This window comes from Gadus macrocephalus, chromosome 3 (genome assembly GCF_031168955.1).
Source record: "Gadus macrocephalus chromosome 3, ASM3116895v1".
NCBI classification, from domain to species: domain Eukaryota; kingdom Metazoa; phylum Chordata; class Actinopteri; order Gadiformes; family Gadidae; genus Gadus; species Gadus macrocephalus.
Window position 1 is genome coordinate 12,628,119 of NC_082384.1, and position 19,000 is coordinate 12,647,118.

General features: G+C 46.3%; 2 protein-coding genes across 2 annotated transcripts; both read left to right on the forward strand.

Annotated features, from left to right (window-relative positions):
- The first annotated feature begins 326 nt into the window (after positions 1 to 326).
- exoc1l (exocyst complex component 1 like) lies at positions 327 to 2,398 on the forward strand. Its single transcript, XM_060046253.1, has 3 exons — positions 327 to 757; positions 1,058 to 1,242; positions 1,666 to 2,398. Exons 1-3 carry the CDS (start codon positions 637 to 639, stop codon positions 1,930 to 1,932), a joined length of 573 nt encoding a protein of 190 aa, XP_059902236.1. The 5' UTR covers positions 327 to 636; the 3' UTR covers positions 1,933 to 2,398.
- Positions 2,399 to 2,762: 364 nt separating this feature from the next.
- On the forward strand, positions 2,763 to 18,089 carry smc2 (structural maintenance of chromosomes 2). Its single transcript, XM_060046200.1, has 24 exons — positions 2,763 to 3,072; positions 3,242 to 3,391; positions 3,532 to 3,654; positions 4,098 to 4,136; positions 4,317 to 4,427; positions 4,687 to 4,731; positions 4,925 to 5,158; positions 6,992 to 7,141; positions 7,745 to 7,978; positions 8,246 to 8,405; positions 8,758 to 8,875; positions 9,216 to 9,354; positions 9,556 to 9,675; positions 10,109 to 10,313; positions 10,862 to 10,997; positions 11,667 to 11,791; positions 12,006 to 12,199; positions 12,526 to 12,669; positions 12,824 to 12,898; positions 13,080 to 13,199; positions 14,040 to 14,240; positions 16,195 to 16,311; positions 16,729 to 17,037; positions 17,426 to 18,089. Exons 1-24 carry the CDS (start codon positions 2,905 to 2,907, stop codon positions 17,609 to 17,611), a joined length of 3,603 nt encoding a protein of 1,200 aa, XP_059902183.1. The 5' UTR covers positions 2,763 to 2,904; the 3' UTR covers positions 17,612 to 18,089.
- The last annotated feature ends 911 nt before the right edge of the window (positions 18,090 to 19,000 follow it).

The following is a 19,000-nucleotide window of genomic DNA, read 5'->3' on the forward strand; positions in this document are numbered from 1 at the left end:
TGAACACTTTTTTGATCGGAAAGCGGGCAAAAAATGTTGCAATGGATATAGAATGTGAAGTTAAGTTTGTGTTGCAAGATTTTGGTGTAAAAACATTACAAGACATAAATGATATTGTCTACTATTTTATCCAACTTCCACACCCATCTTCTTGATCAGAAACGAAATGATCTCCCTATCGTAATCATCATCATCAACATCATCCTCATCGCTCATCATCATTATCATCAATGTTTCCCATCCTGTACACGTGACATTTCATACTTTCTCTCTCCCTCTCTTTCTTTCCATCACATCACATTACATCCCCCCCCCCCCCCCCTTCCCCCAACACCAACACCACCCTCTGTTCCTCTCCCTTCTCACCCTCGCCACATCTATTGGTACCTCTATCTCTCACTACCATACTCTCTCTCTCTCTCTCCCTCTCTCTCTATATTTCTCTCCCTCTGTCTAACTCTCTCTGCCCCTTCCCTTTATCCTACTTCTGTTTGTGGGGAGGTCTTCATCGTGTCATTACCAGTGTGACCGTTCAGATGTGTCTTGTGTCCAACCCTTTGCAACCAGTGCAATCTTTTTTTCCATCACTTTGACGCGTTCGATTTTTTACAACCCTATCTCCCCTTCTCTCCCGAGATGTCGTCCCTTTTGAAGGAGGAATTGGAAAGAGTTTTATTTCGACCTGAGGGACAGAGACTGGTGGAGTTTATAGAGATCGAAGAGCCAGCGCCGGGAAGGCATTTCTTCTGTGTCGGAGGTAGGCTCACCCATGATCAGGTTACATTTCTGCAGGTCATTTGTATAGTTTTAATATTATTACATGTCAGTGGAAATATGAAGACTTTCATTTCCCAGATTGATGTTGTCTTACACAGATCATGTACTTCAATATTTGTGGCTGTTTGGTTTCTCTGATATTTATTGAATTATTACAAAATATGATCAGTGCTGTTCTGGGTGAACTGTAGACAAATATTGCAGGATAGGTTGCTGTGTTATTCAAGCTTTTTGCGTGAAAAAAAACGGCTTTACTATTTCTCCTCTCTTGCTGTGACAGTTTCAAAGAAACTAGGCGTACAACTATGTATAGTGGGTTGTAGCAAGACCAAAGTCGCAAAACCAGCCAAAACTGAAACCAAGAGTTCCCAAACTAAGCGGTCGTCCTTCCAGGACAGCTACAAGAAGAATGAGATCTGGGCCCTCCAAGACCTCAGTCTCATTGACGGACGGGACCCCGATGTTGTAAGTCGCTGAAAGATGATGACACCTATGGTTTCACTGATTTCACCCCTTACAAACCAAAAGTCACAGAATGCGTTTACCAGTGAAGAAACCCGAAGTGTGCCACCATGTTAACATACTGTACGAGGTCAAGAATATTTCAACCAGAACTATTTTCTTGGAAATTATTAAAAATTTGGCAAGAAACTGAATACAAAAACATAAAAACAATTAATATTACACAATTTTATCATGCATACAGTATGTGATGCTTTCATACAAGGCAAGTCCCAAATCTGAGTGCAACACCTTCTCAAAGAATAACCAGATAGTCTCGGACATCTGTAAGAATTTAGAAAATAAATGAGGGTTTGAGTTTCAATTTTGTATTATTTCCGTGATGCGTTAAATAACAAAAGGCCCCTGTCTCTGATCTCTCTTCAGGATGATCCATGCTTCATACTGCACTTTGACAAGGTCCGCTCTGTGACTGCTATCAACTGCTCTGCCAAGTACGCTCTAGTCCGGGCTCTGGTGAAACTCAGTGACAAACACAGTAAAGTTGCTCTGAACGTAGAGAACATGGATTGGGCTTACGTCAGGCCCACTTCCTTCTACTCCAACAGGGGAGATTGTGCCGTTCTCTCACAGGTTTGCTTCTACGCATTCAATTTGGTCTGTCTCTCAATGTGTCCTGTCCCCCTGGACTAAGGGACTCCTGGACTCCTCCCCTGGAGTGTACTCTATTTATGTACAATTATTTTATTTTTCTCAGCTTCACTGTGAAACTACTAGTGTGTACTAGAGTGTGATGTAATTGCTTTATGTGAAGTTTATGTTGACATTGAGCACAACAAGAGTTAGCCATTGTGTAGTTGTCACTTTGAAATATGGATTGATGAGCAAGCATGCTTGGCCTCTGCAAAGAGCTGAAGGCCAATTATGCACCAATCAATACGACTGCTATTAATTTGTTTTATGGAGACATACCTGTCCATTCTACTTGCAGTCATCTCTATTGCTATTAAATGTGTCAAATAACGTGACCACTGCCAATGTATGACAGAAGTATAACCTACTTGTATTTTAAATCAACTGTGAATGTAAAATATCTCTGTGTATGTACTTTTGATGTAAAACGATGTTAAAACGATGATAAATTCATAAAATTAATAACAATTTTCGTTTGCATTGTTATACAAATACACAAATCATCGATATGTTTTTAGTGGAAAGGGTTAATGGTTTATTGGATACTTTTTGAGCAATGTACAAGAAAACCGACATTAGACCTGCCCTTTATTAACCAGTAGGTGGCATTCAAGCGCATAAATGCATCCCATGCGAAATTAGTTCTATTTAGAGATGCCTGTACGAAAACATCCCAATATATTTATTCTAGTTTAACAAATATATTTTTAGGGGGATAAAGAAGTCAGTTTATAATCATTTTAAAGTGAAAACAATTGTATAAATACCTACGTTTAAGGCATGGTTTTATTTGAATGTTCTAACCATTCCGGCGAAAGCGGAAGTGGAAGAGGCATCATCCATGCCGCCAAAATTCAAGTTTTAGCAGTAGTAGAGCATTTTTGTAAACAACGAGCCACAGGCTAGTGGGGTGTATTCAAGATTGTACTTATTTTGTGGCTACCTTTGAATTTGGAAGCAGCCAGTTTTAAAATGCATATTAAGTCGATTATTATTGATGGATTCAAATCCTACGCACAAAGGACAGAAATCAACGGATTTGATCCTCTGTTCAACGCAATCACAGGACTGAACGGCAGCGGCAAGTCCAACATTTTGGATTCAATATGCTTTCTTTTGGGCATTTCAAATCTCACTCAGGTTAGTCTATACGTTAAACCAGATACTGCAAAGATGTTGCATGACTTTGTATTTAATAATCGAATTATATATCCTTGTGTCTTTCTAATCACCCGTATCTTAACAGTAGTTGACCACGCTTTCGACAGCACAGTCTTCCATACATTTCCCCCTTGTTTTTACTTTTAAGGTGCGAGCATCAAACCTCCAGGACTTGGTCTACAAAAATGGACAGGCTGGCATAACCAAGGCCATGGTGTCCATTACATTTGACAACTCCAACAAAAGCCAGAGTCCTCTTGGATTTGAAACCCACGACGAGATCACGGTCACAAGACAGGTGGATATCTTGATCTTGATCTTGGTCTTAAATGAATGCGTGAACCAGATACCAACGTGCTCTATTTCCAACCTAAACCTCATGTTTGTTTGAAGTAAGTGAACGCTGAAGTGGATACACTATTCATTTTCTTCCCCAAGGTGGTGATCGGAGGTAGGAACAAGTATCTCATTAATGGTGTCAACGCTAACAACACAAGGGTGCAGGATCTGTTCTGCTCCATTGGTCTCAACGTCAACAACCCACATTTCCTCATCATGCAGGTCAGAATATTTTGGTATTGTGTGGTTCGAGATTGGTATGGGCCTGAAATGCTTCCCATTTGACACATAAGCTTGTCTCGTTTAACAATTGCTGGTCCATTTCATGGCCCAATAATAAGCTGACATGATGATTTTGGCTGTAAGCAGCAGTAAAAAATGAATTGCTACTGAAAATAGTGGCTTACTTAAATATGCATTCATAGAAATTTCACAACGAATTCCCTCTGGATTAATGAAGTACATAGAGAAAAGTGTCAAATATGTTTGTGCATGAAATAATCAGAATATGTTAGATAGATATGTCTGAATTTATTATTAAAAGCAATGTCAAAGGAAAGTGCTTGTTATATAACTGTATATCAAAATAATGTTTCTTGTTTTGAGTATTTAAAATGCACTTCATTGATTATCACGCCCTTTTACGCCCTTTTTTATTCTTCCAGGGGAGGATCACTAAAGTGTTGAACATGAAGCCACCTGAGGTAAATCAAAACATGATTACTAATGACCTTAAGTGCATCTCATGGTGTATCATTGTGCTAGGGGAGATGCGCTTTAATAGCCATTACACCCAGCTTTTTCATGTTGCTCTCCTCCTCAGCCTCTCTCTTGGGTCAAAGCCCTTTTTAATGTAGCTCTCCTCACCCACTCTTGGTCTGCAGATCCTGGCCATGATCGAGGAGGCTGCCGGCACCAGGATGTACGAGTGTAAGAAGATCAGCGCCCAGAAGACCATCGAGAAGAAGGAGGCCAAGCTGAAGGAGATCCAGACTGTACGTCAGACGCTTTAGAATCCAAATGACTCTATTCTATCTTCTATCTTGAGGAGTCTGTGAAATACAGTGTGCCTTCAATGACCTTTTTAGCTTTCAGAAATGCATTGATGTTTATTCAAATCAAACCCTTTGGGGGGCGATTCCTAAAAGTAGTGATTATGTGCATCCCCTCCTGTATTTCACTGCTTGTTTTGTAGAAAAGGCAGAAATTCCCTCACCCTTTCTGACATTTTGATCTGATATTCTTCCTTTTTAGATTCTGGAAGAAGAAATCACACCAACCATGGAGAAGCTCAAAGAGGTAAGATAAGATAAATTAGTATTGTTTGTCGGTGCCAATGGTCATCGGTCTTATCGAAATCATCATCAATGCTTTTCTGTTTCTGCCACTACTGTAAGATCTTTGTTCCTCACATGTATTTTTTTCTTATATTAGTCTAGTGTAGTTTTCCTCGTATCCTAACCGGTGCCCACGTCCCCCCTCCCATCCCCAGGAGCGCTCGTCCTACCTGGAGTACCAGAAGCTGATGCGGGAGATCCAGCACCTCACGCGCCTCTACGTGGCCTGGCTGTTTGTGTGTGCCGAGGAGACCAAGGTGAGGTCGGCGGAGGGCCTGCAGGCCATGCAGGACCACATCAGCCAGCTGCAGGGCACCATGGCGGAGAACGGGCGCACGGTCAAGGAGCTGTCCACCCAGATCCACGAGCTGCAGAAGACCAGGGACAAGGTGGGCGTTTGGATGGGGAGCAGGGCGTTGCTCAACGAGAAACGTTGGTTCAGATTGAGATTGACCGGGCTCGCTCAGTGGACTCTCCTCATTTGAATGTGTTTTACTGTTATCTCCGTGTAAGGTACGTTTTTGACTTATTTGAAAAGAATGCTAAATGGAAGCAGAATTAGATTTTGCCAAGAGTATTTGGGTAAGGGTTTATGGTTTGTGAAGACATTTTCATTTTACTCATACAGCCCGTATTCCCAGGTAGTCTCAAAGGGATTCACAGGCTACAATTAATGCCAAACCCTCACTTATAGCCCGCCAATAGCAAGGGGAAGCTCCCTTAATTAGGAAGGAACAGGCCTTAAGAAAGAACACAGAGTGGGGTGTCAACTCCTTCCTGGGGTATTAAGGCCTAAAACTTTTTTTATTTTTTTTTTATTTTTTTATAAAGCTCATAAAATAATTTGGGTCGCACATAAATTGACAGGGTCGGTCGGAAACCGTAACCAAACAAAAAAATGTTTTAGGCCTAAGGAGTGCAACAGCTGCCATTATGGACAGACATGGGCATTCTAAATCTACATGCGTGTCAGAGTCAGTGTTTCCCCGAGGTTGTTGCAGCAGCGGAGGTGAAGTGCCTTTTTTCCGCTGGCAATTTTTTTTCCATGTGTCTAGTGGCACCAGCAGGGCTCTTGAGGCCTAAGTACATACAGTAGATTTGTCCACAGTAATGAGCAGGGGATATATTGAACATAATACAAGTATAATCTTTTACAATTACTGAGCAATTATTATTACTTATTGAATAATTATTTACAAAAAATAAATTATATCAACAACCACCCTATACAGTCAAATCACATTACACAAATACCACAACAATCGAAAAGGTTTGTGCCTTCAACCCATGCATCTTCCCACTCCCTCCCCTCTTCGCATCACAAAGGTTGTAGTAGGACCATAAAGAGGCCATGCCTCTATGGAAGGAGCTTTGGGGCTCTAGAGTCCATAATGGCGACGCTATTGAAATTGTTGCTGTATAAAATATCCTCAAAAATAAGAAGAGATACTTTTTTTAAAACTAAAGGTTGTAGGTGGTCCATAAAGAGGCCATGCCTCTATGGAACACGTTTTGGGGCTCTAGAGTCAATAATGGCGACGCTATTGAAATTTTACCATTGTGGTCGTTTTCAGTTTTGCACTTTGCAGACGGTCCCAAAGCTAATCTAAACTGAAAACAACGTTGTACTTGGTTCTCTAGGTTAGTACATTTAGCTAGAGGTGTCAATTGTGTCGCATTGATGTTTTACTGATGATCTATTCTACCGCAAACTCAGAATCTGCCAATTTATTTCCAATTTATGGAAGTTCCTCTCCGTTTAAATGCCTTACTCACAGGTGTGTGAATTGACCTAAATATGAAGCGTCCGTAGCGCAAAATAATATTTGTTTCGAGAAGACGGAGCTCTCCTCTCCTCCCGTTTATATGCTTTAGTCGAGTATGTGAATTGACTGATGAGGCGTCACGCGTCAGTGGCGCAAAATAATATAACATTTGTTTTTTAAAGGGAGCTCTCCTCGCCCCTCCTCATCTCCGTTTATATGCTTTACTCACAAGTGTGTGAATTGATCTGGATATGGAGCGTCAGTTGCGCAAAATAATTGAACTTTCTTTTTTTAAAGAGATACGTTGAAGCTCTCCTCCTCTTGTTAAAAAAAAATAAAAATCATCAGCGGCGGCGGTCACATTTCAGCAGCTGCTAGGTGCATATAGGGGAAACACTGAGAGCTGTAGACACTCCGACACAGCGACTCACTGCTGTCTCCCCGGCCACTCCTCAGGAGGTGGGCAACGTGCTGAAGGAGCTGGAGGACGCCGTGTCCGAGGTGCAGCGTGTCGACGCCAAGGCCCAGAGCGCCCTGGACCTCAAGAAGCAGAACCTCAAGGATGAGACCAAGAAGAGGGGCGAGCTGGTCAAGAGCATGGAGGAGGTACACGGGGCTCTGCTGCTTGGCTGCTTTGGATTGGTTCTCTCTCAGGATGGATGTATAGGGTCCAAGATACCCTCTCCTCCCAGCCGCCGTGCTGGAGTGGGACTGAAAGTGTTTTGGTAGATGACTGTCTCTTCTCCACTGTGACTGGGCTCCACAATCCCTACTTGCAACTAGTATGCAGACAACAAGCTTTAAACAGTATATGTGTTGGCACTGGTTTTACGAAGGGTGCGACTCCGTCAATGTCCTACAAAGAGTCCTACAAAGATGTGCTCTGGCATAACGGGGCACACTGCAAGTCTTGATATCAATGCAAGCCACTTATTTGCAGTGTAATAAAAAAAAAAACACTTAGCCCAACTGTGAAACAAGGCAAACGTTGTCCTCTCTTCCCCAACAGAAAAAAAGGAAAATAAAATCATCATTTTGTATTTATATTACAATATATTTACAATGGTGTTTATTTCAGTAACAGTAATGCAGTTTTATTTTCCAGGTTTATTGTTTTTGATTTGCCCTTTTTTTTGGGGGGGGATATTGTATAGTATTGTATTTTTGAAGTCTACATAGCTGAGCCCTCTCTCCTCGTGAACTCCTCAGGACAACAAGATGGTGGTGGTGAAGGAGAAGGAGGTGGCCAAGCTGCAGGAGAAGCTGCAGGCGCTGCAGGCGGAGGGCCAGGAGGGCAGCGCCGCCCTGGTGGCGGCGGAGCAGCACTTCAGGGCCGTGTCGGCCGGCCTCTCCTCCAACGAGGACGGGGAGGAAGCCACGCTGGCCGGCCAGATGATGACCTGCAAGAACGACATGAGCAAGGCCGACACGGAGGCCAAGCAGGTGGGGGGGGACCGCAGGCCCTGGATGGATGGATGGATGGATGGATGGATGGATGGATGGATGGATGGATGTGCGGGGGGGCAAGTGGATGCATGGATGGCCTTTGAAATGGCAATCTGTTAGTATTATTACTGTTAAATTAGGTTAGATTGTTTTATCTGTGAAGTACTTTATTGATCTTATTAGTAAAAGTACTAAGTTATATCTATTGCTTTTTTTTAACCGCCTCTCTCCTGGTTTCCCTCCCGCCCGGCCTCCACTCTCCAGGCCCAGATGACCCTGAAGCACGCCCAGGCGGAGCTGTCGACCAAGCAGGCGGAGGTGAAGAAGATGGATGGCGGATACAAGAAGGACCAGGACAGCTTAAAGGACCTGCAGGCCAGCCAGGGGAAGCTGCAGGCGGAGCTCTCCAAGCTGAACTATGAAGGTATGCGAGAGGGTGTGAGCGTGCGTGTGTGGGCATCCTTACGCCCCTACGACCACGGTGGATGGACTCGGTTGGATTAATTACCGTCCATTACTTGGAAGTCACACCGGGGTAGAACGCGTACCATAGAGGCTAAGTCCTGAACGCAGTGAACCGGGTTCGAATCCTGCCCGCGGTCATCTGCTGCATGTCCTCCCCTCTCTCCCATACCTTCCTCTATCTCACCCTATAATAAAATAAATCTTAAAAAAGAAATAATGAAACACTTATGAATCATGGCACACAGCTGAAATGTTTCTCTGATGATGGACTACACAAGGTCAGATCAACATTGTGTGTGTGTGTGTTTCAGATGGCAAGGAGGAGGGTCTTCTGGACAGCAGACGCCAGCTCTCCAGGGAGGTGAGCGGGCTGAAGGAGACCTACGAGAGACTCATCTCCCGCTTCCCAAACCTGCGCTTCGACTACAAGTAAGACCCTGTCCCCAAAATGTGGGCGATTGAGCCCCTCCCAGTCGGAAGGCGTTCTGTCTGTTGTTAACTGGCTGGTCAGCTGAGGGACGTGAACTAGCATAGCTCGAGTGGCTGACGATGGAATAATTCTGGTAAACATGGAGCGGTATGGCCTGACCAGCACTTTTTAATTGGTCTTACAGATCAGTTATAGGATGTCAATATTATTGAATTGTTTAACATTGAATTCTCAAACGATCAGCAGGCAAATAAAAACGCCTGATGCTTTGGCTCGTATGCTGTGCACTGTGGGTCGTGTTGCTAAACTGGGCTGTGGTGTGTGTGTGTGGTCCCCTAGGGACCCGGAGCGGGGGTGGGACCGCAGCAAGGTGCGGGGGCTGCTGGCCAACCTGATCACCGTGAAGGAGGTGGCCTACGCGACCGGCCTGGAGGTGGTCGCCGGAGGCAGGCTGTACAACATCGTGGTCGACACAGAGGTGGGTTTGTGTGTCAGATCGGTGATTTGTCTTACGCTCCCCCCACCGTAACAGTACTTGAGAGGAGCCTGAAGTAAGGGCGCCTTTATGCACTGCTACAATGTCTTGTGCAACTGAAAAGCTCTTGGCCTCACGCATTTCCTCCCAGAATGCAAGGCTCTTAATGAGTGCGGGTCTGACTGTTGTCTGTCGGACCACCAGGTGACGGGTAAGAAGCTTCTGGAGAAGGGCGAGCTGAAGCGTCGCTACACCATCATCCCACTGAACAAGATCTCAGCCAAGACGCTCAACCAGAGCGTGGTCAACGCCGCCAAGAGCCTGGTGAGAGGAGCCGGCCCCACTGCGCCCAGAGAGTGGAGCGCCGCAGTGCTCTTATTCAGCCAATGGGCGCGCTTTTAATCGGCCAATGGGCGGGCTTTTAATCGGCCAATGGGCGGGCTTTTAATCGGCCAATGGGCGGGCTTTTAATCGGCCAATGGGCGGGCTTCTAATCGGGCAATGGGCGGGCTGATTAAAATTGGCCAATGAGTGGGCTTTAAATCAGCCAATGGGTGGGCTTTTTTTGTGAATGCTTATTCATTGTTGTCAGTATTTCCTTGTGGGAAGCGGGTTGACACTTGTTATTATCTCTTTTCCATGCATTATGTTCTCATTGTGTATTGGTTAATTTCCCGTGCATCATCTTCTTCTCATTGTTTATTGGTTCATTTCCCGTGCATGGTTTCCTCCCGTTCATTGGTCCGTGGGGTGTCAGGTGGGAGAGGCCAACGTGCACACGGCCCTGTCCCTGGTGGGCTACGAGGAGGACCTGCGCAGGGCCATGGAGTACGTGTTCGGCTCCACGCTGGTGTGCGACACCCTGGACAACGCCAAGAAGGTGGCCTTCGACCAGCGGGTCAAGACCAAGACCGTGACCCTGGGGGGGGACATCTTTGACCCCCAGGGGACCCTGAGCGGGGGTGAGAGAGGGAGGGTGAGGGGAGGGCGGGGGGGGGCGGCGTGGCGTTTGGGAGCAGTTAAGACTCATGCAACTGATTGTTTTTATAGTCGATTCATTCAGCCATTTCATTTTTCCACCCACCCATTGGTCTTTAAAATGTCATTCGATAAAAGCAAATTCCCATCACCGTTACTGGAGGCCAAAGGGAATTATGTTGTTCGCTTTTTTTATCTGACAGGCTGCCAAGTTTAAGTAAAGGACTCCTTTTGATTGATCGATTAACTAAATCTTTCTAAAGCACTACGCAGTAAAAGTTTGTTGTTCGTACCTCATAAATAATGACCATGATTATGAAGTAACTAGATTCAATATATTTTCTATCCATCTATTGTTTGACTCATCGTTGCAGCCCCTTTTGTCACTCACCAGATTCTGGTGTTGTTACCCTTCAGTTGGCTGAAGAGAGCGAGAGAGAGCCAATGATCCCTGGTACAGCGCTGTTGTAGCGATGGTTCTCCTAGCTGAGGGCCCCAGCCTGACGGTTCCTCTTCTCCCCCCTCCCTCCAGGGGCCCGCTCCCAGTCCGCCTCGGTGCTGTCCAGCCTGCAGGAGGTGCGGGAGCTGGGGGATCGGCTGGGCCAGAAGGAGGCGCAGCTTCATGACGTGGAGCGCCAGCTAGCCACCCTCAAGGCCACCGCTGAGAAGTACGCACGCACGCGTTGGTTTCATTCATTCATTCATGGGTTGTTGCTTCAAACACAATCTCTCTGGGTTTCCGAGTGGGGACAATAGTACCGACCCCCCCCCCCCCCCCCCCATTGGGTGGATGTGTGGGAGGGATACCTTTCCTGTCCAAAGAACAGGAAAAGCTAAAACTGTAGTGCCATAACTTACCACCGGGGGGGGGGAGAATACTTAACCATCCAAATCTGTAATCTTGCACAGCCCCTAAACGAGTAACAACCGACTTATAATAACGACAAACAACGAGGAAGACGGCAATGAAGTTGCCTTCCTGTTCCAACTTTAGTGCTTTCCTATTCCTTTTCGTGATACATTCATACTTTTTTCAGTACATGTTTTTATCTGTTCATACTACAGTAGTCGTTGATCTCGTTCAGCTGTTGTCCTTTTTTCCCCCATTGCTGTGGGGAAAATTTTTTCAATCCATTTTTCAATCCATTTCATGCGAGTACATCGTGGGAGCACAGGAAGCAGAGTCAAATCCCTCGTGTGTTTACACATCTTTGACACATAAGGCTGATTTTGATGTGCAATATTAGAAACTGGGGTTAGGGTCAGACTTGACATGTTCTCAGGCCGTGGGGGGAGCCGTTCAGACGGGGGTTAACAGCCCTCCCTCCGCCCTGCAGGTTCCGTCAGCTGAAGCAGCAGGTGGAGCTGAAGCAGGAGGAGGGGCAGATCCTGCAGGCCAAGCTGCAGCAGAGCTCCTTCCACCAGCAGCAGGAGGAGCTCGAGAGGCTGCGCAAGGCCATCGGTGAGCACCCGCAGACACACAGACCCGAGTACCAGAGTACAAGCACACAAAAGAGTCATCCGTGGTCATTACTGCCCCCATGATCTGACTCGACATTCAGGAGAATGGGAAAAAGTATTGTTTGTTTTTGTAGGTAAGACAATCTGAATTGACAGCAGCACAACACAGACGCAGTAATCTGTAAATGATGAACTGTGTGTGTGTGTGTGCGCAGAGGAGAGCGAGGAGACCCTGCGCAGCACCAAGGAGGTGCAGCAGCGGGCGGGGGAGAAGTACAAGGTCCTGGAGAACAAGATGAAGAACGCCGAGGCAGAGCGGGAGCAGGAGCTCAGAGCGGCGCAGCAGAAGCTCACCGCCGCCAAGACCAAGGCCGACGCCTTCAACAAGAAGCTCAAGGAGAAGCAGCAGGTACACTACTCGCATACTTATACACACACACACGCGTACTTATACATACTGAAATATACTGATGCACTCATACACTGATCAGTGCCTAAAATGAGATGGTACTTTATTAATCCCAGCTGGGAAAGGTTGTATTATTATTTTTTGCTAACAAACTATTTTTGTTAAGAATACCCAACCTATTTGTACCAAGCTTAAAGTGTGTGTGTGTGTGTGTGTGTGTGTGTGTGTGTGTGTGTGTGTGTGTGTGTGTGTGTGTGTGTGTGTGTGTGTGTGTGTGTGTGTGTGTGTGTGTGTGTGTGTGTGTGTGTGTGTGTGTGTGTGTGTAGGAGTTCGAGGCGGTGAGCCTGGAGATGGAGGAGCTCCGCAGGGAGCAGGCGGGCTACCAGCAGCAGATCCAGGGCGTGGACGAGGCCACAAAGGCCATCCAGGAGCTCATCGACAGCATGGCCTCCACCGTGGCCCAGAACAAGGTAGCTCAGCGGTACGCTGTAGGGGGGGGGGGGGGGGGGGTGGACCCCAGGTGATAGACGCCGTGGAGTAGACACGGTGGGGTGGACCCGGTGGGGCGGCTGTTGCGGCTGGGCCCCGTCCTGACTCTGGCCCCCTCTGTGTCTCTCTGTGCAGGAGGCGGTACGGAGCGCTCAGGAGAAGCTCAGCAGACAGAAGGAGATCATCATGGCCCAGGACCAGGATATCAAGGTAACTGCATCCTTGAAACCCTTCTGTGTTCATGTCTCAGCCTGTCTATGGGGGGAAAGTAGCGGCCTGAAGTCTCTGATAAAAACTATTTTGTGTGAATGTGTTTTAGTAAGAAGAGGCCTGTTCTCCTTACTCGTGGGATTCTTGGCTTATTGGTGCTTTTTGAATGTCAATCATCCAGGAGAAGACCGTGGCGGCCAATAAGATTCGGGAGCAGACCAACGAGACCCAGCTGAAGATCAAGGAGCTGGAGCACAACATCAACAAGCACAAGAAGGAGAGCCAGGACGCTGCCGCTAAGGTACCCAAATCACTGTAGCCCCACTCTGTTGGTGTTGTATCCTCTTTGAAATGCACTATGATAGACTGCAGCAAATTTGACTTCTCTTAACATTTATCATACTTTTTTTTTTTTTTTTTACAAATGATTTTACATAAAAAAAATGATCTCTGAAACTGAAGGCTGGTTGTGAACAAATTCTTCATGCAAGGTTACCGTATTTTCCGGACTATAAGTCGCGTTTTTTTTGTAGTTTGGCTTGCCCTGCGACTTATATTTCGAAGCGACTTATATGCCAAAATTGTGCATACATAATCCTCGGCCGCAAGAGGGCACCGTCATTCATTAGGCCTACAACTGAACGCTGCAAGCCTACTGCACCACCGAATAAATTATATTCTCGTCCTCAATGTCCTCCGGTTCAACCAAAGCTACCCCAGCCTTAGCTGCAATTTTGTGCAACATAGCTGTCACACATATCACAGCGCATGACTTGGCCGGCGAAAACTGGAGCCCTCCGCTGGACTTGTGAAGGCATCTGACCGCGGCGCATACGCGTCCGGTGGAATCCCGGTGTCACTGAATTCGGTATACTCTCAGAACTACGAGGGACCGACACACCTATATTGCTATTGCAATTTCATTCAGTCTCTCCAGACTAAACGTTCTTGTTTAAATGTTTAAAAATAAATGCGACTTATACACCGATGCGACGTGTATATATGTTTTTTTCCTCGTCATGGAGCATTTTTGGACTGATGCGACTTATACTCGGGAGCGACGTATAGTCCGGAAAATACGGTATGTCCTTTATTTTCTCCCATCGTCTGATTGTGTCCCTCTCCCTCCCCCTCCCATCAGGTGTCCCGCATGCTGGAGGAGCACGACTGGATCGCCCTGGAGCGCAGGCAGTTCGGCCAGCCCAACACGGCCTACGACTTCCAGACCAACAGCCCCAAGGAAGCCGGCCAGAGGCTCAAGAAGCTGGAGGAGACCACCGCCCGGCTGGAGAGGAACGTCAACAAGAGGGCCATGAACATGCTGAACGAGGCCGAGGAGCGGGTGAGAGACCCAGGCAGTGGAGCGTAGGGCTTTGACTCCGAACTTCGTTGTTTGAATATAATTCGAATATCAAAAAATAAATCAACGAATATCGAACGAATATTAGGCAGCCCTTAATATTCCAACCTGTTATGGGCAGGCCAAGAGGGAGAGACGTCGGACAACCCGACGCAGTCTATTCATAATATTGTAATGACCACGGAAGAGGCAGTGAATGAAGTATTGATTAGACAGCGATTTATTAGAAACCTAATAAACCGTAACGCAAGACCGGTAACCATAGCAACGCGGTAAACAAATCTCTTGCGAAGCCCAATCCAGGGCTTACTGAAGGCATTTAATGGTCAAAATATTATTAATAAATATCGAATATATTTGCATATTAATAAACAAACGAACTTCGAATATGATTTTTGGGCAAAAGTCAAAGCCCTAGTGGAGAGGGAGGGAGGGAGAGAAATGTTGAAGTCATGACTTCAGTTGATTTTAAGAGTCTGACGGCAAGAGAGAGACTGCAGTTTTAGCAAAGGTCCCATGGCATGCTACTTTATGGATGCTTTAATATAGATATTAGTGGGCCCCAAACACAGTATTTGAAGACGTTCCCGAAATTCAGCCGTGGTGCAGAATTACAGCCACTATGAGCCTGTCGCACATTGAGCTTTCCCCAGATGCGCCGTTTCGGTGTCTGTAGCTTTAATGCAAATGAGGAGGAGGGAGCCGGGTCAAGGAGGAGGGTGGGGGTGTGGCCCTGAGCAGCTTGCAGCCACGGTACCATGCGCTCTGTTTACAGTGGATGTAGAGCAGTGGTGCTACGGTTCACGGGTTTCCTGTGATCCGTACGGATCAACCATCACGGTTCGGGACGCAAGTGATCCGCGGATCGGCTGATTAAAAAAAAAAAGGTTGACGTGATCAGCGCATGTTCGCCGTATCTACAGTAGGGCTAGAACCGAGCGAAAAGACTACAACCAACCCCCCTTGCAATGAGCAATGAGTCTCCCAACCGAAATCAATGGATTTACAAAATGCCAAATAAAACGCCACAGAAACTGTATTTCGCTACCAAACTTAAAAAAAAAGAAGATAAGGATGTCTGCATTGCAGACATTTAGTCTACACTCATTGCAGAGTGTAGACTCTAAACTCTCCCCAGGCAATGCAGACATCCTGAATTGTAAATCCAGGGTTAGGGATTATTTACTATCTAGGGCCCTATGATTTCCGCGATAACGAAAACGCGGAGGGAATCACGGAATCGGACAATAAAAAGGGAATCTACTGATCTGTCTCAGTAAAATAACTGATTTCCAGCAGGTTCCTGTTCTGCAGCACATATAACATGTAACAGGGACAAGGCACATCACGCGTCACATTTACAATATGCAGCGGAATTCGCCATTATTTTGGTGAAATTCAGTTTCGAGGGAAAAGGGAAACAACACAGCTGACATTAACGTCACTGAATGTAGTCACAAAGCAGTCACTCCCACAAAAATGTAAAAAAAAAAATCCCCGGTCCACCACTCCAGCCTAGGTTGCGGGAACACACACACACACACACACACGCACACGCACACGCGAGCGCGTACGTTTTATCCACTGGGGAAAGATAGGCAGGCTAGGGGAACTCATATTTATGCTAGAAAACCTCATAAAGTGAGATTTTAATGCTGTGTGTTGCAATAACTTCCCCAAGTGAAAGCTCAGGCTAACTGGATGATATCTGGTCTAAATGATATTGTAAGGATTTCAAATTACCAATGACGCAAAGTTTGTGCCAATCTTTTTTTAACATCTGGAAAAAATACCAGAAATATTCCTGGTATATCAGTCCTAGTATCGTTGTGCCATTCGACTTGCGAGAAGCATAAAAATATTTGACAAATCAGACGTCTAGCCTGGACTGAAAGAGAAGACTTCCTTCATCTCCATCTACCTCTCCTTCCTTTAGTACAACGACCTGATGAAGAAGAAGAGGATTGTGGAGAACGACAAATCCAAGATCCTGCAGACCATCGAGGAGTTGGATCAGAAGAAGAATGAGGCCCTCAACGTGGCCTGGCAGAAGGTCTCTCCACCCTCCTACCCAGTGTACTCTATCCATCCCCATTATAACCAGTGCTAGTTCTTCTACATGGCCCAGCAGCGTGGGGAGAGACCCCAATTCAACAAAATATCGACCTATCAATGACTCATATTGGGCTCAACGGTCCAGACTTGGGTTCATTACAAAGCACTTGTTGTTCTCCGTTCAGTAGACTGCAAATGCAACGCATTGGTTAAATATTTCTGCTCACCTTGGGTAAAAGATGTCACTTCACAGTGGTTTGTGTTTGATTGGTCTTCCCCTAAATGTACACGGTTGATGCTTAATGGCATGAAGTGATCACCTGTCCCTCCCATCAGAGCGGTCCATGGTTAATCTGAGTCCTGCCCTAGGATTTATTGGGGACCACCATTGTTCATTTGAGTCCTCTTCCTCCAGGTGAACAAGGACTTTGGCTCCATCTTCTCCACCCTGTTGCCGGGGTCCGACGCCCGTCTGGCCCCCCCCCAGGGACGCGGGGTCCTGGACGGCCTGGAGTTCAAGGTGGCCCTGGGAAACACCTGGAAGGAGAACCTCACGGAGCTGAGCGGAGGCCAAAGGTCTCTGGTTGCCCTGTCTCTGATCCTGGCCATGCTGCTGTTCAAACCGGCGCCCATCTACATCCTGGACGAGGTGGACGCCGCCCTGGACCTGTCGCACACGCAGAACATCGGACAGATGCTGCGCACACACTTCCGGCACTCCCAGGTGCGTTCTGAAGAGACTCTCTCGCCCTTTGTCAGAACTCTCTTGCCTAAAGGTGTACAAGTTTTGATTTGTGTTGATCTGCTTTTAACAATCACCGAAACATCACAACGCTCATAGTCAAAAATCTGACTTTAGATTCATATCTAAACTCAAGTCTGATGGCAGGCGACCTCAAATCTGGGCAAGCTGGGATTTTTTACCATTTTTTTTTGCTCCGACCAATCATGTCGCTGGTGGCAGAGATCTGTAAGCTACAAGCGAAATGAGAAAATTCATAGTGACTACTTAAATAGAAAAACGCCTGATTTAATTAGTGTAATTAGTGCACTGAAAATGGTTAACACCTGTCGCTGATCATGGAACGCGTCTCACAACCCTCTCTCTTCAGTTTGTGGTGGTGTCGCTGAAGGACGGCATGTTCACCAACGCCAACGTGCTGTTCAAGACCAAGTTCGTGGACGGCATGTCCATGGTGTCGCGTACAGCCCTCAGCCAGAGCGACGTCAACCTGCCGCAGAAGGGCCTCGACAAGCCCCGCCCCAAGGACAAGAGGGCCAGGCAGCTGATTGGCTAGCCGGATAATGCACCACCTGCCGGTTTGCCGCATAACGCGACCCAAAGGCGCGGTTATCCTCGCTTTTGGATTGCTTTGTAGAATTGTGTATAGCTCGCTCCACGCTCCGGGGCCTGATCTCTCTTTATTCACATCTTCTTCCGACTTTGTCTTTTAAGAGCTTTGCCCGAAGGCTGGAAAGCTGAAGGTTTCTCCTCGTGTTTTATGGTTTGTCATTTTTATGCGTGTTGTTGGTCGAGTGAACTTTTAAGTGCTGTGCGATTTACACAGCGGCTTATTCGTTTTTAACAATTTTTTTGCCATGGTAATTTTTTTAATTAAATGGGTCATCATCATCATCATCATTTTTCAAGTCTTGTCCACTTTGTGCTTTTTGGTCTTTAAGGTATGCCTTTGTAATCAATGTTATAAATTAAATTTCTTTTTTTATTGTATATGCTTTTTCGGTTTATGGAATAAAGCGTCTTATAAACACATAGTATGTATGCAGTTTCCTTTTTATATTATTATTATTTCTAACTGAAATGTCTTCATCTTCATTGGAATGAAGATGAAGGAAATCTGAAAGTTAATACACATAGTCGGCTGAACTGCGCCAAGGGTATCTGGTGAAGTGGATTTTAGCCTGCCTTTGGTCCCCAAGTGGCCTAAACTTGAGTTTGGTGTGAAACGAGCACTAGTTATCCTGCTCGCCTTTGGCGCATGCATAATGTTGCTTGTGCACCTCGCACATACACTTTGCTACTCATCTACCTAGCCACACATTCTTGGGAAATTATTTGGGAAAGAACAGCTGATACAGCGTTAATAAGTTGTACTTTTAAATCAATGCATCTGCAATCACTGTACAGCAAACACATATTTTCTTGACACAGACATCGTGTCTTCTTAATGCCCGTTGCTCCGGCCTGGAGCATAGGCCATCGACGACGACTCAGCACGGCTCTGGGCTCTCTTCTCCGCCCCCCCCCCAGCTGGATCCAAGCCTCTTCAGCTCCGCCTCCGTATCCCGCCTCTCTTCCGCTTCCCCTGGGGGTTCCAGGTCAGGGCCTGCCGTGTGATGCTTCTGCGGGTTTTCTCAGTGTGTGGCCTATCCATCCCCATTTTCTTCTCAGGATCTGTTCTGCTACTGGCTCCTGGCTTCCTCTCTCCCACATCTTTGTCGTTGATTTTGTCTGGCCACCTGATTCTAAAGATGCGTCTCAGACAGGTGTTTATAAAGGTCTGGATCTTCTGTAACGTCTTCTTCGTCATTCTCCACATCTCTGAACCATAGAGAAGGATGCTTTTGACATTAGTGTTGAAGATGCGCACTTTAGTTGATGTTGCTATTTCTTTGGAGGCCCAGATGTTCTTCAGGATAATGAAAGCTACTCTGGCTTTGCCTAC

Coding starts and splice junctions, on each gene's coding strand:
- exoc1l (XM_060046253.1), top strand. CDS start 637: ATGTCGTCCCTTTTGAAGGAGGAATTGGAAAGAGTTTTATTTCGACCT. Junction 758..1,057: donor GCATTTCTTCTGTGTCGGAG/GTAGGCTCACCC, acceptor TTGCTGTGACAG/TTTCAAAGAAACTAGGCGTA. Junction 1,243..1,665: donor ACGGACGGGACCCCGATGTT/GTAAGTCGCTGA, acceptor ATCTCTCTTCAG/GATGATCCATGCTTCATACT.
- smc2 (XM_060046200.1), top strand. CDS start 2,905: ATGCATATTAAGTCGATTATTATTGATGGATTCAAATCCTACGCACAA. Junction 3,655..4,097: donor CACATTTCCTCATCATGCAG/GTCAGAATATTT, acceptor TTATTCTTCCAG/GGGAGGATCACTAAAGTGTT. Junction 14,241..16,194: donor TGAACGAGGCCGAGGAGCGG/GTGAGAGACCCA, acceptor TCCTTCCTTTAG/TACAACGACCTGATGAAGAA.